This window comes from Liolophura sinensis, chromosome 9 (genome assembly GCF_032854445.1).
Source record: "Liolophura sinensis isolate JHLJ2023 chromosome 9, CUHK_Ljap_v2, whole genome shotgun sequence".
NCBI classification, from domain to species: domain Eukaryota; kingdom Metazoa; phylum Mollusca; class Polyplacophora; order Chitonida; family Chitonidae; genus Liolophura; species Liolophura sinensis.
This window is the reverse complement of record NC_088303.1, coordinates 20104002-20124294: the sequence shown is the minus strand read 5'-3', so window position 1 is coordinate 20124294 and position 20293 is coordinate 20104002. Positions and strand designations below refer to the sequence as shown.

The 20293-nt window shown below is 38.6% G+C and overlaps 3 protein-coding genes across 5 annotated transcripts in view; 2 read left to right on the top strand and 1 right to left on the bottom strand.

Moving 5' to 3' along the window:
- The window catches only part of LOC135474904 (uncharacterized), a 29600-nt gene extending 22198 nt beyond the window's left edge, over positions 1 to 7402 (bottom strand). For 2 of the 3 annotated variants that reach the window (XM_064754577.1, XM_064754578.1), the window contains exons 1-8: positions 7356 to 7402; positions 5826 to 6000; positions 5177 to 5377; positions 3809 to 3951; positions 3219 to 3344; positions 2780 to 2990; positions 1973 to 2129; positions 468 to 659 (exon numbers count right to left, since the gene is read on the bottom strand). In XM_064754577.1, coding sequence (XP_064610647.1) covers positions 468 to 659; positions 1973 to 2129; positions 2780 to 2990; positions 3219 to 3344; positions 3809 to 3951; positions 5177 to 5377; positions 5826 to 5934 — 1139 coding nt within the window. In that variant the 5' untranslated portion in view covers positions 5935 to 6000; positions 7356 to 7402. Of the gene's footprint in view, positions 1 to 467; positions 660 to 1972; positions 2130 to 2779; positions 2991 to 3218; positions 3345 to 3808; positions 3952 to 5176; positions 5378 to 5825; positions 6001 to 6894; positions 6928 to 7355 lie in introns of those variants that run through there. The other variant, XM_064754576.1, reaches the window with a different exon arrangement.
- Positions 7403 to 13806: 6404 nt separating this feature from the next.
- LOC135475681 (solute carrier family 12 member 5-like) lies at positions 13807 to 19657 on the top strand. The gene is made up of 6 exons (XM_064755611.1): positions 13807 to 13983; positions 15139 to 15418; positions 16443 to 16483; positions 16723 to 16848; positions 18267 to 18419; positions 19565 to 19657. Exons 2-6 carry the CDS (start codon positions 15301 to 15303, stop codon positions 19655 to 19657), a joined length of 531 nt encoding a protein of 176 aa, XP_064611681.1. The 5' UTR covers positions 13807 to 13983; positions 15139 to 15300.
- A 59-nt stretch (positions 19658 to 19716) lies between these two features.
- Positions 19717 to 20293, top strand: part of LOC135475680 (solute carrier family 12 member 5-like) — a 23739-nt gene continuing 23162 nt past the window's right edge. The window contains 1 exon segment of the mRNA XM_064755610.1: positions 19717 to 19992. Coding sequence (XP_064611680.1) covers positions 19717 to 19992 — 276 coding nt within the window.

Genomic DNA, 20293 nt, shown 5'->3' with positions numbered 1-20293 from the left:
TCAACTATGGTCATCTTTAACACTGTACTACAGGCAATTTTGGTACTTTGTCAATAACAACATTAGGGGATATTAATCCAGGTAATCTTTGGCCCAGTGTAAGCATACTACCGTAAATAATCTGCATGTCATGTGCATAGATACATGTATATATCTACATTATTAACACAAATATCAAAAACAAAATGCAAGTATTAAGGAGCTAATTTTTACCAGCAACAGAACCAGTGTTACCAATTAAAGATTGAATGTTTTTCTTTTTTCTTTTTTTTTTTTTTTTGCCTGGGAATATTCTAATCAGCCATATAGTGGTATACAATGAACATGTTATCAATTACAGTATAAATATGATAATTTATACTTTAAATTAATGTGTTCTAAATTAATGTGTTCTAAATTAATGTGCTACAAGAAAAACCTTAACAGTAGGGCACATGTACTAACACAAAACACTTCTCAACCCTTACTTCTCATCAAACTTCTGGGCCAGCAATAACTGAGGCGTTTTAATGGGTGACTTGGATACTTGAGGAGATTGTCTCTTTGTAACACCTGTGTTACCACAACGCTTTGCCTCAAACTTCTCCCCAAGGTGCTGTCTTAGGTGTTTACATGTACGCTTGTTGACAGGGCCAGGCTGGGTCTTCCATCCCATACACCTGGTCAGGTAAGAACATTGCAAGTCAATAGTGTTCAGGAAATGTGACCTACTGTAAATCTTCAGCACTTTTTCTGTGAAATTTATGCACAAAATGCAGGAAAATGGGGTTAAAATGATTTTTTTTTGTACCTAGAGATGCAAGCTTCATGAAACTCTGCGAACTGTTACTCTACACCCCATAGTTTTCTCAGAACGTTTCAAAGTATTAAAAGTCGCTTTACAAGCATCGAAGTGCATGTACATGATGACAGTGTTCTGTGTACATGTCTATAACTACATGTACAGTGTGTTACAGATCTATACCATGTACGTGATGACAGTGTTCTGTGTACATGTCTATACCTACATGTACAGTGTGTTACAGATCTATACCATGTACGTGATGACAGTGTTCTGTGTACATGTCTATACCTACATGTACAGTGTGTTACAGATCTATACCATGTACATGATGACAGTGTTCTGTGTACATGTCTATACCTACATGTACAGTGTGTTACAGATCTATACCATGTACATGATGACAGTGTTCTGTGTACATGTCTATACCTACATGTACAGTGTGTTACAGATCTATACCATGTACGTGATGACAGTGTTCTGTGTACATGTCTATACCTACATGTACAGTGTGTTACAGATCTATACCATGTACGTGATGACAGTGTTCTGTGTACATGTCTATACCTACATGTACAGTGTGTTACAGATCTATACCATGTACGTGATGACTGTGTTCTGTGTACATGTCTATACCTACATGTACAGTGTGTTACAGATCTATACCATGTACGTGATGACAGTGTTCTGTGTACATGCATGTAACTACATGTACAGTGTGTTACAGATCTATACCATGTACGTGATGACAGTGTTCTGTGTACATGCATATAACTACATGTACAGTGTGTTACAGATCTATACCATGTACGTGATGACAGTGTTCTGCGTACATGTATATAACTACATGTTTTATATTCTGGATAAAAAACATTAGTATATATACAAATTTTCTTCTGCCACCAAAAAGTATGTTCTAATATGAACTAACATTTTTTCACACAACTTTCTTCATAGGGTTTCTTTGAAACAACGAAACATATATGAGACAGTGATGTAATGCTGCAAAAGTTTATTTAGCCAATTTTTGGCTTTGTAAATGTCTCTTCCCACGCCTTTCAAACATAAACACACTACCTCACCCCAAATGCATCCATATAAAACTCCATTGTATTTGAGTTTTCTGTCAGGAAATATTTCTCCCGCACATATAATACATATGTACATACAGCCGTGTAAGAAGAATCTTACGTGCAGTAGTAATGGTCAGTGACTCGCTTGATCCTGTAGTTTCCTACGTCCACTGTCTCCCCAACATCCATGATATGTGCAGGTTCGTCATCGTCGTCGTCATAATCAGCATCACCCTGACCCCCACCTGCACTGGTTCCCTCCCCTGGGTCAGCATCTTAAAGGAGAAGAAAATTTAAATATCAAGCAAACACCATTGAAAAGAGTATGGTCCTGATGTCTTTTGTGTTGGGAGGAGAATTGCCTTTGGAAACCGCCGAAGTGCAGTTCATACATTTCCGGTAGAACTCTTCTTCCCAGAAGGTAGCGAACAGTACATTTTGTTTTCCGCTTGACAATCAAGAAACCGGAATGTTGGACGTAGGTTCCGAGTTTACACAAACACTGGATGCTGGATGATCTTCCCACGTATGGCCAGAGAGAAAGTCAGCATGAGCTAGACTTGAACTCGCAGAGTGTGCATTGGTGAGAGGCTCCTGGGTAATTGCACCGCACTGGAACAGTAACCCACCTCGGCCAATCTATATTTTTGTAAAAATACAATGTATGTGTAAAGGTGAATTCACACAATGCAATTTGTCCAACTGACTTGTTGATTTTGACAAGTGGAATGAAGACACATGTAGGACAAGTCTATTTCATAAGTTCCGTTCACGCAATTCAATTTGTTGAACGCTATGATCCCGTGAAATGGCTGGACTCGACAATTACTCCCTGCGAACTTGGCTGGCCAGTGAATATAATGCATCCATTAGCAAAAAAGTACATTCATTATTTCTGACTTAAGAATTTGTAAATTTCCCATACCTTGAATGACAGGTGGGTGGTGGAATGTCTTCAGGTGGGTTGGGTCATTCCTGTAACAATTAGGCCAGTATTTACACCTTGGAGCTTTGCCTTTGTTTAATGACGGTGCCGTGGCATTTCCCTTATTTGGTGATCTGGGTGTGGTCTTCCCCTCATTTGGCAATGTGGGTGTGGCATTTTTAAATTTCATGGCCGGCCCGGGTGACTCATCCTATAAATAACAAGACGTTCCCTATGCACATGTATGAATATGAGGTATTCACCTTTGCATGCCAATACCATACATACAATTTGTACATTACACTATGAATTTAATTTCTATAAAATTTTATGCCAAAATGTTTAGCACTCATAAATGAATGTTACATTTGTTGGTATAAATTTATTTCTTTATTCGTCTTTATTACAGCTGATACAATGTATGTCATCCTAAACCAACCTCACTGTCACTGAGGTTGTGGGTTCTCTGTCGCCTCAGAGGGGTTTTTCTCGTCCCGTTCTCGTCATCAGAGCTGTTCACGTCTGTGATGCTGCCTTCAGACTCACTCACCTCATGGCTAACTACCTGCACACAGTCAACAGGATAGCTTTTCTTTAACATCACCTGGGAGAAACTATAATCTATCTTTCAAAAGCTAAGAACAAGAAAACAGATGTAGTCCGGTGTACATAAAGTCATGTCTTTTGAAAGAGTACACAGGTTGCCATTCCACATACAGCCGCTGAGGAAAGCAGCATTAGCTAGAGCTGAACTCACAGAAACTACATTGGTGAGAGGCTCTTAGGACGTTGTTCCGCCATAGCATGCTAACCACCTTGCCTGCAGAGGTACCCATAGACAATTGTAACTGGAAAATTATGATTACATGTTCAGGTACATTTCAGCATGATAATAGTTAAGAGTTCAGTAAAAACACTTTTCATGGTTCTGGTGGAGATAAAAGAAAACACTGTAATCATAAATCAATATTTGATTTCTCCACCCTTGACATCCATTAAAGTTACATTTTCAGGATACATGCATGTTACCTTTTGTTTTTTGCTTGGAGATGGTTTGCCTTCAGTCTGAGTACTGGAGGGAATGAGATGTCCCTGTTTACCTGTTTTACCAGGGCCAGATGCAGACTGAAGTAAGAGTTGCTCCCATTCCTCCTCTGTTAGAACAGCCACACCTGTACAGGTAACAGACCAAGTGTTTAGACAGGGTCACTGTGTCACAAAGTGTCCAAAAGTCAAAAGACAGACTTAATATTGTTTTCACCAAAATCATACTTTCAGCTTTCAATACCATTTTTCATCCATCACTGGAGGTCTCAGTAGTGCCATTTCCCATGCAAACAATTCTTTCCACATGGGCAACAATTTTTGCCAAAACAGCTAGATGAATGTAGGAAGATCTTCCAGCAACCTGCGGATGGTCCAAGGTTTCCCACCGGCTCTGCCTGGTTTCTTCCCACCATAATGCTAGTCACCATCGCATAAGATAAATATTCTTAAGTATGGCGTAAAACATTAATCAAATAAATAAATTAATCAAAACAACAAGAACCCCAGAGCCTCAGACATGTACACAAAAGTCACCTTGTGCAGTGCACTTTGGCAAATGTGTCCATGGAGTCTGCAGAAGAACATTGCAGTGAAGAGAATTAACTGTTCACTTATTCATGTGCACAATACTGCAAACCTAAAGAAGGTGAGCTCCACATCTTCATTTTTTGTTTTTATCTATTTATTCGTTTGAAAGAGTCTTGACAACATATTCCTCCTAGGGTCTCGTGTATTGGTGGAACAAACTGGGCAGGGCCTAGAGGAAACCAGGGCCTGCTAAAAATATGTTTGCTGGGCTTAACCCTCCAAACTACAGTTCTACCTCAAGATTTTGATAGAATTTTGTTTAAATCCTTCTAACAATATTCATCTCTTGAAAAAAAGAAAAGAATTCCCTGCTGACCGACCATAATAACATGTATCCTGAGAGAGTTGTGCTAAGATCAAAAGCATGGATTGGATTAGAATACACAACCTCACTTGATTATAATGGGCAGTCACTCCCTACAAATTTGCCAGCAATGTTCCTTGTGATGTCTTGCAGCTGCCTCAAATGGCACTCACCACTGACAGGTTAGAACAAGGAATCATGGCTGGTTGACCCGCTGTCAGTATAATGTCGCAGCAGCAACACTTTGGCGGCATGGACTCACCCTGCCACAAGAAGACACATATGTACACACACCTAGTAACTCCTCATCGTTATATCACTGAAAAACTGTTAAGTACGACATTAAACCACACAGACACACACACAGACACACACACACACACACGCATACATACATACATACATATCCTTGTGATGTCTTGTAATTCATGTAATTAACATGAAACCTTGGCTCTTACCATTGTCATCAGCCAAGTCCAGCTTTTTTCCTGGCATCTCACCGGCAACAACAATATCTGTTGTCTTAGTAACAGTGGGTTTGACTACCAGTCCAAACCCCTTTGCTCGGACTGTGGCTTGTTTCCGTGTACCCTGGGATAATATTCCTGTAAACACGACCGTCTTTCCCTTCAAGGTTATGCCAGACAGCTTACTGGTACCTGTCAATAAAGTAGATTAACATTTTGTTATTTATTTAGTTAATTGTTAATTACTGACATTGACAAGTACTGGCTGTATCTCCTTATATGCTGAGGGCCTAACTCAGAAGTAAAAAGACAGCCAAGTTCCAAGTCTTAGTCCATGAAATCATGAAGTTTCTATTTATATGGTCATGAGCATTTCATTACCACTAAACATTAAAAATAATGTCAAAAGAAGGGGAGTTAGTTATGTTCCCAACTTTTTTTAAATAACTTGAAATAAAATGTGAAGGACTAAAACAGGTAAATATTACAAGTTCATTAACTTTATAAGTACTGAAAGGGGATAAACAAAGGTTAATATTGCTGAGCTTCATCTCATCTGAATCAAAATCTTTCTGGTGAGAGAATGATGTGACATAAGCACCAGTGGTAGAGTTATCTCCCCTGATACCCTCATCCTCACCAGCTGATAAGTCGCCCGGGTGGAGGAATTCCTTCTTGTGTGCTGGATCCTTCCTATAACACTTCTCCCAAAATTTACATTTCACTTTGGTGCTGTTTGATGCTGCCATTTTAGTTTTGTTCTCCTAGAATTGGATGCAATGTATACTTGATATCTGCTGTTATTTCTCATTAATCTGAAAAGAAACATGTAAGAAAAAAAAGGGGTTCAATGTGGCAAATTATCTTTACTATGATAAGGTCCAGAAATTCTGCGATAAATAATCTTTGCAGTTCTGTAGGTCTACATCAAACTCATACCATGAATTAAAGTTTAGTTTTTCGTGAATAAACTGTCAATTTCTGATATATATATATATTAGTCTTGCGAGCTGTGTGGCATGACTGAAACTTGTCACCCTTATATAGCTACAGGTCGCTTTGGTTTAAATTTCAACAAGTCCACATAGCTTTTCTATGTTCATAACTTTCCACATATTTCAAACTGACAAAAAAAAAAACAGTTGTGCATATAGGCCTACATATTCCAGACTTCTATTAAATCAATCACACATGGCAGTATCACGCAACAAATATATGACAGGAGTTCTTAACTAACCATAGTCCAATTTGGTCTCTCAACACATACTATACGCCATATTCATGTAGTGTGTGTTAAGAGATCTGATTTCCTACGGGCTGACAAGTGCCCCAGTGCCCAACATTGAGAATTCTTACAATTTACAAACACTATCCTCAAGATTATGTTACGGTAATTCACTGACAGCAGTCAATTCCATGTGTGGAGAATTCCTCTGACCTCCGCCATCTAGGCCTACCCACTTGACCACAACACAAGCGAGTTCCCAATACAATTTATGCTGGTTTCGCCTGGTCGCGCTCGGAAAAATGCCGGAAGTTGGGGGAATTGCATAGCCGGTTACAAATGGCAAATGTTTCGTATAATCTTAATATACAATTGCCATGTATGCCTCTTGTCACAAAGACTTTGAAGAACACAAATAATTACACATCGCAGGGGTATATCTATTCTTTTTCCACAGCAAATACGCTGAATTCGCCGAACTTACATGTACACCAAGGCTATCCACCGCTATGTTATTCCCACAACATCGTGTATATGCGAGAGCGCCCCCATACGGAACTTCCATGAACGAGGAACCCGCTTAAGGCCCGTTCCTGACAATCCTTCTGACTTAAAGCCACAGCCAAACCGATGGGAACTGGATTAGGGCACGTAACCTCACTCGGTCGCGGCAAGAGTGAGTGACAGTTTAGCTGAATACACTAGAAAGTGGATAGTGGTTGAATGCATGCATAAATTCAGATCTCCGAATTAAGTTTATTTCTGTGGCAGAAAATCTGTATGTAGTAGATCATCGGATGTCCATACTTCGACACCTGAAAGTCACAAACTTTGTGGTGTAGCAAGGTTGTCTTACGATATCAAATAACAACGCAGACCGTTGTTGAGAAACACCAGTTGCAAACGTAAGCATAATCACTGACATGCTGAATAATTACCACGTACCACATTTTTGTGAGATTATCTTTGTAAGTACCGTTACTTGATCAATACGATGATCTCCACGCTCAGGGAACTCAAAACACCAAGTGTTGGAGAATGTTATTGTTTTGTTTAGTTGCAGTTGGTGGCCCAAAAAAAACCACAAAAAACAAAAGAAGCAAAAAAATCATTCTGATAGATACTCTTTTCTGACCTTCTGAAGATCTGTGCAAAACAAATTAGGCACAAAGCATATGTTGATGTCATTGTTTTTTTTTTTTTGTTTGTTTTGTTTTTTTGTTTCTTTTTTTTTTTGTTTTTTGTTTTAATTTTGTTTATTGGTTTTCTGTTGGCCGGTGAAAATGTTGGCCTATATACATGAGGCACGCCTTGTTGATCAATAAATATTCTAGAAAGTGAGCTGGCATTTCATTTTTTGTAACATTGTCTCATGAACTTAAGCTAGTAAATTGTGCAGTTGCATATGTATATAGGCCTGGTTAACATGAAACAAACTACAGGCCTGTTTATTTATTTTTTAAGAAATATTCTGTTAAAGGCGTTGCAGCTAGGTGTCTGGCATAATTAATTTAAAACATGAAGATCTATGAGTGAAGGGTTTGGTGACAAGGGATAATTTGTCAGTAAGAGAGACATATATATATATGTGTGTGTGTGTGTGTCGGTGTCGGTGTGCAAGTATAGACCTATACTACTACACACTATACCATGACAGTGATACAGTGATACCTATGTATGACATCATCATACCACATGAAGAAATTTCCCACGTCATGTCACATATACAGAGATGCACACATTGGCGGAAGACAGTTGAGTGGTCTTAAAAGAAAGTTAGGCTACTCGAGACGCAAACGGCGACACGAGCATCTTCGACTGCTTATTGTCAACACACTCAAAAAAAATAATCTGTTAAATTTACCAGAAAGTCTGTTGGCTGAGTGATGAGAGAATATGTATTCTGCTATTGCAGCAGAGTATCCTGTTAAAAATAACACACATATTCTATTAATTCAGCAAATCGATTCTATTAGACTAACGGAATATTATGTTGAATTTGACAGAATATTGTGATATAATAACATAATAGATTCTAGCATCACGCATACATCCGACTTTCTCTTAAAAATAACGATTAATTTAATTTAAAGACATTTACAAGAGCCATTTTAAGTACTGTACGAAAGTATGATATACGTCGACATATAAGTAAGATAGGTCTACGTAAATTTAACGCTTGGGCATGGAAGCCCTGCAGGTGACGGAGCTTGGTTGCACGTCTTCAGATCACGATTCAGACCCCCGTAGGCCTAATTATACAAAGTCCCAATTAAGTTTGACATCTTATATGTGATAAAAGCTTTCTTTAAACGAAGGCCAAATGAAATCTACCTTGGATCCAACATGTCTTTTGATTCGGTTAACATTCATGTATCTTCTTTGGTTTCTTTAGATCTCTGTTGAGTACACTTATATAGCTTCTAACAGTTAGATTTAGCCTATAGACAAGAAGGTACGTGATGTTATCAGTAGTAATCAGTTGTCATGGAAATCTGTTATCTTTGGAAAGCTCCAAGGCATATGTATTAATCTGTCCATTACATTGTGTAGGCGAATGATCTTAAGTTTACATCTTACGTTCGTAAATCTTCCGTATCAATATACGTATGCCGATTATAGCAAATCGTATTGTATTTTGTATGAAACTGAATTCAAGCAAATGTAACTCCATAGATTGCAAGCATTTTAACATGACAACAAAGCGCTGTTTTATTATTTATTGAACGGGAAAGTTCGTTAACGATAAAATATTTCAACACTTTGTGACATTGGTAACAATATAAGCAGTCAATGATGCTTGTCTTGGAAGATCACTTGTCACCTGCCAATACAAGGTGTGTAAATCTGTACGTCACACGTGAAAAAGTTTGTCAGTAAATCGGCAAAGATCAGAGGTTTGCCTTGCATGCAGGCACTCCCGTTTTCTTCACCCACAAAACTGGCTGCTAACAAACACAGCGCACAAAGATTAAGTAATAGTAAATGAATATCACAGGTGAGCAAAGTAAAAAATGTTTTATCCAAAAATTATTTCATCAAACTTAAATGTTTCAAAAACGCGGAGATGAATGCTCTGAACTAGATATGCAATTTTTTGTCAGAAAGTCAGATTCTTCCCCCGAAAACTGTCACTTTCGTGTTCGGTTGACCATGCATGCAGGCATAAATACCCCCTCCCTTCCATCCTGAAATAATTCTTTGAGCGATGAAAGCATTCAGATACAGACGCAACCATCAGTGTTTGAAAATGTCCCAATGCTCGTATCTAATCATACGCTTCACAATTGTAGCGTGTAGAAAAGAATTCTGTTCTGGACTTTTTCACTAGGCAGGAAATATTTGCAACGCCTGTGAGTGATTTCTTTTTGTAAGAATTTATTGTTTATGAGCTTTATGTTTTTAACTTCGGTATTTTTTTTATCTGCTGTGTGTTTTTGAAGTGTGTACCGGTGCGTTATTATCACAGATTTATTTGGTTTACACGTGTAATATATTTCCCACCTGTGTTTTATGCTTTTCATATGTACTGTGTTATAACTGGCCTATATCTGTTAAATATGTTGTGTTTTTAAAGTGTTCGATGTATGTATTTTCTGGGTTATGTTTTATAAAAATATTTCTTATGCATCGTGGTTTTAAATGTACATTGTCTTTTTTTTTAAACATACGTTATGTTTCTCGACGTACGTTGGGCTTATAGCGTTTATGTGTTATGTTTTTATATATACATAGCGCGTGTATTATATTTAACCATTCAGTATACCTCTTATCTGTGTTAATTCTTCATACATGTACATATGTATCTCCTATCTGCGTCATGTGTACGTCTGAATTAATAGTCTGTGTTTTATACCATTGTGTTGTATTTCTCTTATTTGCTTTTTTTTGACGGTATATATATCTCGTTTGCGTCTGTGATATATGCGTTATGTTTCTTCTGAGAGTGCGGTATATTTCTCTTCTGTGAAATGCATGTTTATGGAAGTGTGCACTATATATATATCTGATATGTGATTTATGTCTAAATGTGCGGTATATCTCTCTTCAGCGATATGCATGTTTATCGAATTGTGCAATGTAGTTATCGTATGCTTTATGCCTAAGTGTGCGGAATATCTCTCTTCTGCAATATGCGGGGCCTCCGTGGCTCAGTCGTAATGACCCAGGAGCCTCTCACCCATGCGGTCGCTGTGAGTTCAAGTCCAGCTTATGCTGGCTTCCTCTCCTGCCGTAAGTGGGAAGGTCTTGCAGCAACCTGCGGATGGTCGTGGGTTTCCCCCGGGCTGTGCCCGGCTTCCACCCACCATAATGCTGGCCGCCGTCGTATAAGTGAAATATTCTTGAGTACGGCGTAAAACACCAATAAAATCAAATAAATTAAAAATCTGCAATATGCATGTTTATCAAAGTGTGTATTATAGTTATCATATGCTTTGTGTCTGAATGTGCGGTATATCTCTCTTCTGCAATATACATATCGGAGTGTGTATTATAGTTATCATATACTTTATGTCTAAGTGTGCGGTATATCTCTCTTTTGCAATACGCATGTTTATCGAAGTGTGTAGTATAGTCATCATATATAAGCTTTATGTCTGAATGTCCCTATATCTCTGATCAACTTTATGTTTTATGTTTTCTTTTTAACGTTACATGATTTTTTATTGTACTCTATATCTGTGACGACCTGATATATGTTATACGTGTGGATTAAATTCTGAACTACACAGTACTTTAATCGTGATATCTGTTGATATTTATTATCATTGTTTCTTGATACATTAGACCACAGTACTTCTGTACAATATTTTCTAGAAGAGGTACGCCCTGCTCCTTGTCTTCCTGTTTTCGTTCAGGCTCTCTTATCTTCGGACAGAGTATTTTCTGAATTCACATGCATTTATATCTTCACGGGGCATGTGGCCAAAAACGGTCGATTAGTCATGCATGGAGTTTTATTGAGTGTACGGCATATGTGGTTTCTGAGTTTTGTTTGCACATATTTCTGACCTGTGTTATGATTTTAAGTGTATGTTGTATTTCTTACACGCGTTATGTTTTTTTTTTGTCTACACGGTAGGCTCATACCTCTTTTATGCGTAATGTTTTTATTACACGTTTCTCTCTTGCTTTAAGTGTAAAGAGACGGTACACTCAAGAAATTAATATATTAATTTTGACAAAAAGTCTTTTGTCTGAGTGATGCTAGAATGTATTCATTAATTGTAGCATAATGTTCTGTCATATTCAAGATAATATCCTGTTACTCAGATAGGACCGTATGTTTATTTAATAGAATAAGCGTGTTATATTTAGCAGAACAATCTGCTGAAATAGCAGAATACATTCTAGCATCACTCAAGACAGACTGATAAAATTAACAGATTAATTTTTTGACTGTATGCCTGTTATTTGCGTTAATTTTTGTCCAAGTGGGCGCTTTATCTTTTATATTTCCTATTGTCGCTGTGCTTTTAAATGTATTACATATATCCCTTATCTGCGTTATGGATTTAATTAAATATACAGTATTCGACCCACTTGTCTGTGTGGTGTTTCATCAGTCCACAAATATTTGTCTGTAATATTTTCCTGCAAGAGACAGGTGCATAGTGGCCCCTTGTCTTCCAGTCGTTCGGATATTCTTATCCTCCCTCAGGTTATATTGGAAATTCCAATGTAACCATACCTTCTCGGGGCACGTGGAAACAAGCGACCGCGTGGCGTTACATGGAGTTCACGGCTTATACCAGTGCGGCATGCATATTACGCTCCGGTGTCATTACCGTTGTCAGACTAAAATATTTTTGACTACTATGATAAACATCATTAAGTCAATCAACACTTACCTGCTTTACCTTTATTATTTCCATGTATTTGTAACGTTCATATTTCTTATCCTGTAACCGAGTTAAATAAAACCACTGAACTCAATAAAACAGAAAATAGTTTGTTATCCTGTAACCGAGTTAAAATCATTGAACTCAGAAAACATAATTTTGAACAAATTGTCTTCTCCTGGTCCCTTCTGTGTACTGCTTCTAACGTTATTACCGCATAAGCGATTTTATTTAAAAAACAGAGAAAAAAAAGTTTGACGTGCACTGCAGCTAAATTACATTCGCATTTTTCTCCCTGGCGTTTCTACCCTTTCATCTCAATTATGATTTAAAATTTCATAATTCGATGGCCTCCCTGTCTCATGACATCATCATTTATCTGCGTTATGTATATAATTAAATGTACAGTATTCGCCACACTTATGTATGTTGTGTTCCCATCCTGACTCCTGCAGTGTTTTTTTTTTTTAGTGTGTAGAGGTTAGCATGGCTGTCATCTTCTCTTTACGTGGTACGTAGCCTAATTTTACAGTGTTTGCTTTCATAGTTCTTTGGTGGTTGGTGTTGTCAGTGGTCTGAAGTGTATAATGAATAACATGACTGTTAATGGTATTTAGTGTTTAGAAGTTGGCTAGTCTTTTATGCACAAGGGAGGTTGTCATGACTGTCACTAGTATTAGTGTACTGAGATTGCATGGAATGACGTCTTTAGTGCAAGCACAAACTGTGGTATGCTATTTGGTGGATATAGGTTAGTATCACGGTGAATAGTTCTTTAGAGTGAAAAAGAGTGTGGTATTTAGTCTATATAGACTTGTATGACTAATCTGTTTATTTTCACAGAAAGTTTGTTGTTTAACTGATGATAGAATGTACTCTGTTATTGCGGCATATTGTTTTGTGAAATATAACATATTCTTTTCTCTCCGGCCGTATGTGGGAAGATCTGTCAGCAACCTATGGAGGGTCGTGTACTACAGCCTTCTGACAATCATGCTAACCTCTGTACACTACAGCCCGCTGGCAGTCATGCTAACCTCTGTACACTACAGCCCGCTGACAGTCATGCTAACCTCAGTAAACTACAGTCCGCTGACAGTTATGCTAACCTCTGAACACTACAGCCCGCTGGCAGTCATGCTAACCTCTGTAAACTACAGTCCGCTGACAGTCGTGCTACCCTCTGTACACTACAGCCCGTTGATAGTCATGCTAACCTCTGTACACAACAGTCCACTGACAGTCATGCTAACCTGTGTAACCTACAGCCCGATGACAGTCATGCTAACCTCTGTACAGCGGTCTTTTTATAAAGAGGTTATACTATGATTGTAAGTGGTCTTTAGTGTACAAAAGTTAACATGTATGAGTGGCTTTTAGTGTACTGAGATTCACATAATTGTCAGTGGTCTTTAGTGTATATAGGTTAGCATATTTGTAAGTGGTCTTTAGTGTAAAAAGGTTAGTAAGACCGTCAGTGTGAATTTCATAGTTTAAGGCCATTATTAGTTCCCAACAAACTTTTGTGGGTTTAATTTAATAGTTTTCTTTGTTACCTCACAGAAATTACGAGATTCAAATTCGTAATCGCTGTTAAAGGTCTTGAATTATTTCATGTGTTTAATGTGTGTATTTCTTCTGGAGGAAGTACCAGTATGCTATCTCGCTGCGGAAGACCATTTTATTGTTGAAGGACAGTCCAAGACAGAAAGTCTGCATGGTGGCCTCGGGTAAGTGGCTTGTCGCGCAGAATGGCTGGAAGTTGAAATCCTTGCGTTTAAACAGACGTTAAATACTTTGCCACTGATTACCAGTGCCTAAAAAATGGCGGATTTCAGATGATCTGTCCAAGTTTTCACTCAATAGCAGACTTAATGTACCAAATCACACCTGTTGGGTTGCAATGCATTATGGTTCCAACTTCATTCTTGGAAAATATTTCAATCTGATCTCATCTGGAATCGAAGGCGGTGTTTCGATATATTTTGTGTCTGTTTTGCAGCCATCATAGTCGTCGATTACCTGAGAATGTGTGACTATACTGTTTCCATACCTCATATACGAAATATCCTTGAGCTAAAATTCTTGATTCTTAAAACGAAAATTAACGCAGAAAAAAAATAATAACATTATGTCCACATCGCGTATGCGTTTAATTGTTCAGTTGTCAAATGTAGCCTATACTGCAGTACATAATATTCTCACAACCCCCCAGGTCGTTCCCGTATACATTCCTATTTTATACAAAAGGAGGGTTATACCCTGATAATTACCCATTGCCCATGTGCACTCAGCAAGATATTATATAGTTAGCCTACACGTTACACGGGGTCAATCAATACCCGCAATTTTAAAGACAGGTAACAATGTAAGGTCATCCCACTCAGTTGAGCTGGCCGTGAGATGAGTGGGAATTAAACTATTGGGCATATTACACTGTTACGCAGACCAAATGATATGGTCTGCTAGCATACAACACCGATCCACTTCGTCTCGAATATAATCACCTTGGAATATATTCATGCATGTATCTTTTTAACTCCACAAATACATTGTACAAACCGGCAGCCGCTAATTAAGGGTATTCTTCCACAGGTCATTGATTACTATTTTGATTAGAATAAGTCACACGTTCATGGATACCCAGCTCAAGTTTAGAGGGCTTATCGGTATACGTTTGTGATATTCTCTACAGTATCTCTCACACGCCAAGACTTGTGGTCCAATCAGGATGACTGCCAACTTCGCGTGCAGCACAAACGTGACCGGCACGTACGGGCATTTGGCTTGTGGCAGATGAAGGGGGTGGGGAAATAGAGTGTAATGATAGCATTTAGCACCTCACTTTTCCCCCACTCATATACAGTATACATTCTCGACCACAGGCAATTGTACTGCTGGAGATACGCACATCCACGGAGTCCCCAACGGATTAAGGCGTGCCGCTTCATTATCCAGCGTTTGCTAGAGCGTTCTCAGACACGTCAGCCAGGTGTTGTTCTGGTAGCTCTGTTAACTCGCGTGTAGAAAACACTGAACCCATCGACATGAGCGCGCGGTTTGTTGTTACTCCGGCGGCCGCTGACCCGGACAGCAAGCCATCCCCGTCGGTCGCATTACTCCTGGAGAGGCAACATGCAGAGGAACGGAATCAGCATCAGAAAGGTAAATTACACACAGTGTGTGTGTCGTACCGAGTGAGTGAGTGAAATGGATTTTATGTGGTTGACTCTGCCATATAACACTGTTTCCTAACACAATGGGTCAGACTGTGACTGTTTTAATTATATACATGTAAAGAGAAATCATAATCAGTGCTTAGTATGACCGCTGTTGTTAGCATGTTAGCGCGATTGTATTGAATGTTTTCATATCCATATCGACGTAAACACCTCGACAGTCATTCAAAACAACATTCGGATTCTATGATCGGAGAGCATTTTCCGCCCAATGTCGACTCTGGTAATGGGTATTACGTATCAAGTTTGCGCACAACACGTCATCGCTAAAGTAGGGATAAATAATACCACTCATTTTAGGCTCGAATTACATCAGGCGGGAAAAGTTGCCCATGCATGCATTGTGCAATCAATTGCCGGTACGAGACAAATGTACAGTAAGAGCAGCTGTTATATATATTGACAGATGAAAAAATACACAAGCTAGGAAAGGAATGTAAATTCAACACTATACCAGCAATTCACCATAAACAATTTATTCAATTTAATAGGACAAAAGACAAACATTTTCTAGTCTTCGACATGGGAACGATTCCACAAAGACATTTCTGGCCTTGGTAAAAATTTAAGTTCTCTTTAAGATGCTTACATTTTGGTACTTTCTGAAATTTGAAATTTGGACACGTCTTATGATAACACTGATGACGTGGACAAAATGACCCAGTTACTCAATTTAGTCTTGCATTATGCAAGTAAGTACAATAATACTGAAACGCGAGTTCTCATTGCATATTAGTAGACATGTATAAACATCGTACCAAATAATTTGGCCATTTTTTTTTATTGAATCGATGAGTGGATACGACAAATGGGCACGACAAATCAAACGACCTTAAAATAATGTGACACATATATAGAATGTTCATTCAAATACTGTTACACCCTTTGTTTAACCTGAATTACTCAAGTCTCATTTCACTTAATCAAAGTACATTCTGTTGTAATTTCAGACGCCCTTGATGACACTCATGTTGAAGATGCGCTTTACGAGGTATACCGTATGGATGTATACAGATGGTTATGAAAGTCGTCACATATCTTATATTTTTTTGAATTTTTTACGGATAAATGGTGTACTTTATAGGGTACAGTACCTAAGTCTTTTCTACACACATGTATGTAATCATCTTCAGATTTCCCTACATATAAGTAAAGCTAACGTGTATGTTTACGTCATCATGGCAGTATGCTAAATTTATAAATGAAATGATGTCACTTTTTAATTTTCAGGAAGACATCTCAGTTCATGGCCACTTATCGGACATTCTGCACAAGTTTGCCAGTTACGGTGGAGGTTTACAACCGAAGGCTGCCCAGAGCGAAAATGAAAGTAACACGCCGTCCAAGCAACCCCAGGTACATACATGTATATATAGATTTTGCCGTGGTTTGTATTCCTACGAAACCGTGGAAAAGACAGTTTGTTTCATATTTACTGTGACACTGATGAGCAAAACAGTTGATTTTTGGAATTTGGTTTGAAGAAGAAATTTTTTCCCTGTAATTATAACTATTTATTAAATTGCCTCTTTCTTGTGTTAATTTTTTTCGCATGTCCCTTCCACGGTTCCGTATATTCCTTATTTCTTTATTTATTTGATTGGTGTTTTACGTCGTACTCAAGAATATCTCACGTATGCGACGTCGACCCGCATTAGGAAACCGGACATAGCCCGGGGAAACCCACGACCATACACAGGTTGCTCGTATGTTCCTTATAAATCAGGCTGTAAATCATTACATCTCCGCTAAACATGAACCAAATTGACAACGTTATGATATGAATAGGCACCACAATTTTTATTGTCTTTAGCTGTTGTTGCACTACCCGGTATGTATGCTCGTGAGAAATGGATTCAATCTCGATTCGGGCCAAATCGGCTATCTCCGTACTTCCACGTTTGGCGCTCAGCCATAGTGGAGAGGTCAGGTATATATTGGTTACTGTCAGTGTACGGTACTGCCCTAAGCGAGATAGTTATTTTCAGTGCGCGTGGCCGAGATTTCTTCGCTGTAGGACAAACAGGTCCATATGGCTGGATTGAAGCATTATAGCCCTCGACAGTCACACACATTTCAGCAAGTTCGTGCATTTTATGCGAGTCTTTGTGACACCCGAGACTTTAAATGGGCTTAAACATAGTTTCAAGTCGAAAACCTAGATAAAAGCCCGCATAAAATCAGAGTTGTGCTGAATAATTGGCTTTTGTCCAAGTCTGTAATGCCGTAGCATTGGCATCAATGGCCATGTGCTTTTATTTTATCCGACGTGTGACTCGTTTTGCTCGAAACAGTCATCTGCTTTATTGGTGATATGAAGCAAGTAAAGGTAAAACTCTAGACAAGCAAACAAACCAGTATATGATGAGTAACAGTGGGCTATTAGCGTATAGTCCAAAGCGTACATGTATATTAAATGTTTATTTGAAATCAGGAATATGTTTCGTCATCTGATTAGGATCTCTGCCTGCTGAGCACATGTAACACCCATGAGGTCACAGGTTCGAATTCATGTTCCTCTGGTCTCAGATAACACGAAAGACGTCATAAAGAATTCGGGGCCGACACGCTGTCAGGGATTATAGAAGAAGAAGGTCTTGCAGCAACTTGCGGATGATTGTTGGTTTCCCTCCGGTTTCCTCCCACGCACCATATTGCTAGCCGCCGCCGTATAAGTAAAATATTCTTGAGTGCGACGGAAAACACCGATCAACTGAATAAATAAATAAATAAATATTGAATTAAACCGTTTTCACCGTTTGAATTCTTAATAGGTAAAGCGGGCTCGCCTGGGCACAATGCTGGGGGTATTCCTACCGTCGTTACAGAACATCTTCGGTGTGATCATGTTCTTACGGCTTAGCTGGCTCGTGGGCACGGCTGGTATCCTCGAGGGCTTCGTCATTGTCTTCCTCTGCTGTAGCACGGTAAGATTATCAACCAGCTAGTCGTGGTATATATACATGCAGTCTGAGACTGGTTAATAATAAGTATTTTCGGCTAAAGGCTCAAACACGGGCGTAATAAGCAAATGAAGTGTGGAGGTTTTGGGACAAAAATTTAGTTACCTAATGGCTTCCATACTTCATACGGGCTAATTATTTTCCTTTCAACACAGATATACAGCCGAAATATGCACTGTGTGTATGGCTCTAAAGGCATATGGGGAACAAGGTATGAGGGGTACCGCGTGCACTGGAAATTAACCCTCCGGAGGAAAAACATCTTCAAAAAGGCTGTCGTTTGACGGCATTACAGGGTGCATGGTTCTCACTCTACTTGAATGCTAAGTTACATTCCACGATATGGCAAATTGCAGAATTTCATATTCAATGTATGAGCACTAAAATTGCCTTTGTCGATCTATACGAACAAATTTAACAAAAACTTACAGACGACTCTCATGTTTCATAACATTTCATAACACTTATACCCTTTTGAACGCACAGAAGACGCGCTCCACTCATCTTCGTACTTTTTTACGCCACTGTCAAAATGTAAGGTGTACAAAAATAAGAATCCTACAACACCATGGTGAAATCAGGTCTAAGATTTTAACGTGAATATATATGTATATAATAAGTGTGAGCATACACATATCAGATGAAGCCTTACCCCAAGATGAAAAGAATTTGAATTTGTTTTAAAGTACAATATATTTTACCTTTATATGTTTCAATTACATAAATTTTCAGGGGTGAAAATTATCTGACGACATTTAGTGTTGGGGTGATAAAAACTGCTGAGAACTGGCAAAACATCGTTTATAATCGGTTTATAATGGATGCCTTATATGGCTTTCTTCGCAGCAAATATCTCCCGGACGACAAAATATCAGCAAATTTCACCAAACGACAAAATGTCAGCAAATATCGCATAACAACAAAATGTCAGCAAATGTCACCAGACCACAAATCACATAACGGCGTATTCTACACATGTCCAAAACTTACTTCTCAGCAAATGTTGTCCGATGACAAAATACGTTAGAACGACCAAATGCATTTCTACACGGCTTCACGATTTTATAATGTCGAGTTTTATAAATATTTTTTGTTGATACGTTTTTCAGTCTGGTGATAATGTGCAGCATGACAGCAGCAGCTGCGACAGCTGTTCATCTCATAACCTCTGCTGTCGGTATGCTCAACTCGACTGCCAATAATTCTAGGATATAGTTGTTTAACTTAACTTCAACATCCTGTCCTCAATCGCTTTACTAAAATGCCTACCCTTCAAATATATTATCTGTCTGACAGTCAGTCAATGAATGAACAATTAATCACACCGTCAACCAATGGATTTCCACCAACAGACATCCTGACTTCCATTTCCATGAGTGCCATCGCCACGAATGGCCTGGTACCTGCAGGAGGCTCTTACTTCATGATCTCACGGGCCCTTGGGCCGGAGTTTGGAGCAGCCGTTGGCTTGCTATTCTACTTAGCTAACACAGTAGCCTCGTCCATGTACGTCACCGGAGCCATAGAAATTCTTCTGGTAGGTGTAATTGAATTGAGATTCTATCTTACATCAACAGAAGACTCATTTCTGACAGTTTATAGACTGTAACAGCTTTAGAAGTTAACGATTGCTTATATCAAAGTCGATGATTGCTTAAAATATTGTGTATGCTGCAATGGCGTTCAGAGTCAACAATTGTAATAGAGTTTAACATCTATGACTCATTATTACATTACTTAAGCTGGCTTTAAAGTCCATGATTGGTTATCACCTTCTTTAACCGGCAATAAAGTTCAAAGCTCACGATTCACCATTACGTAATCTTCCCGTTGATGAG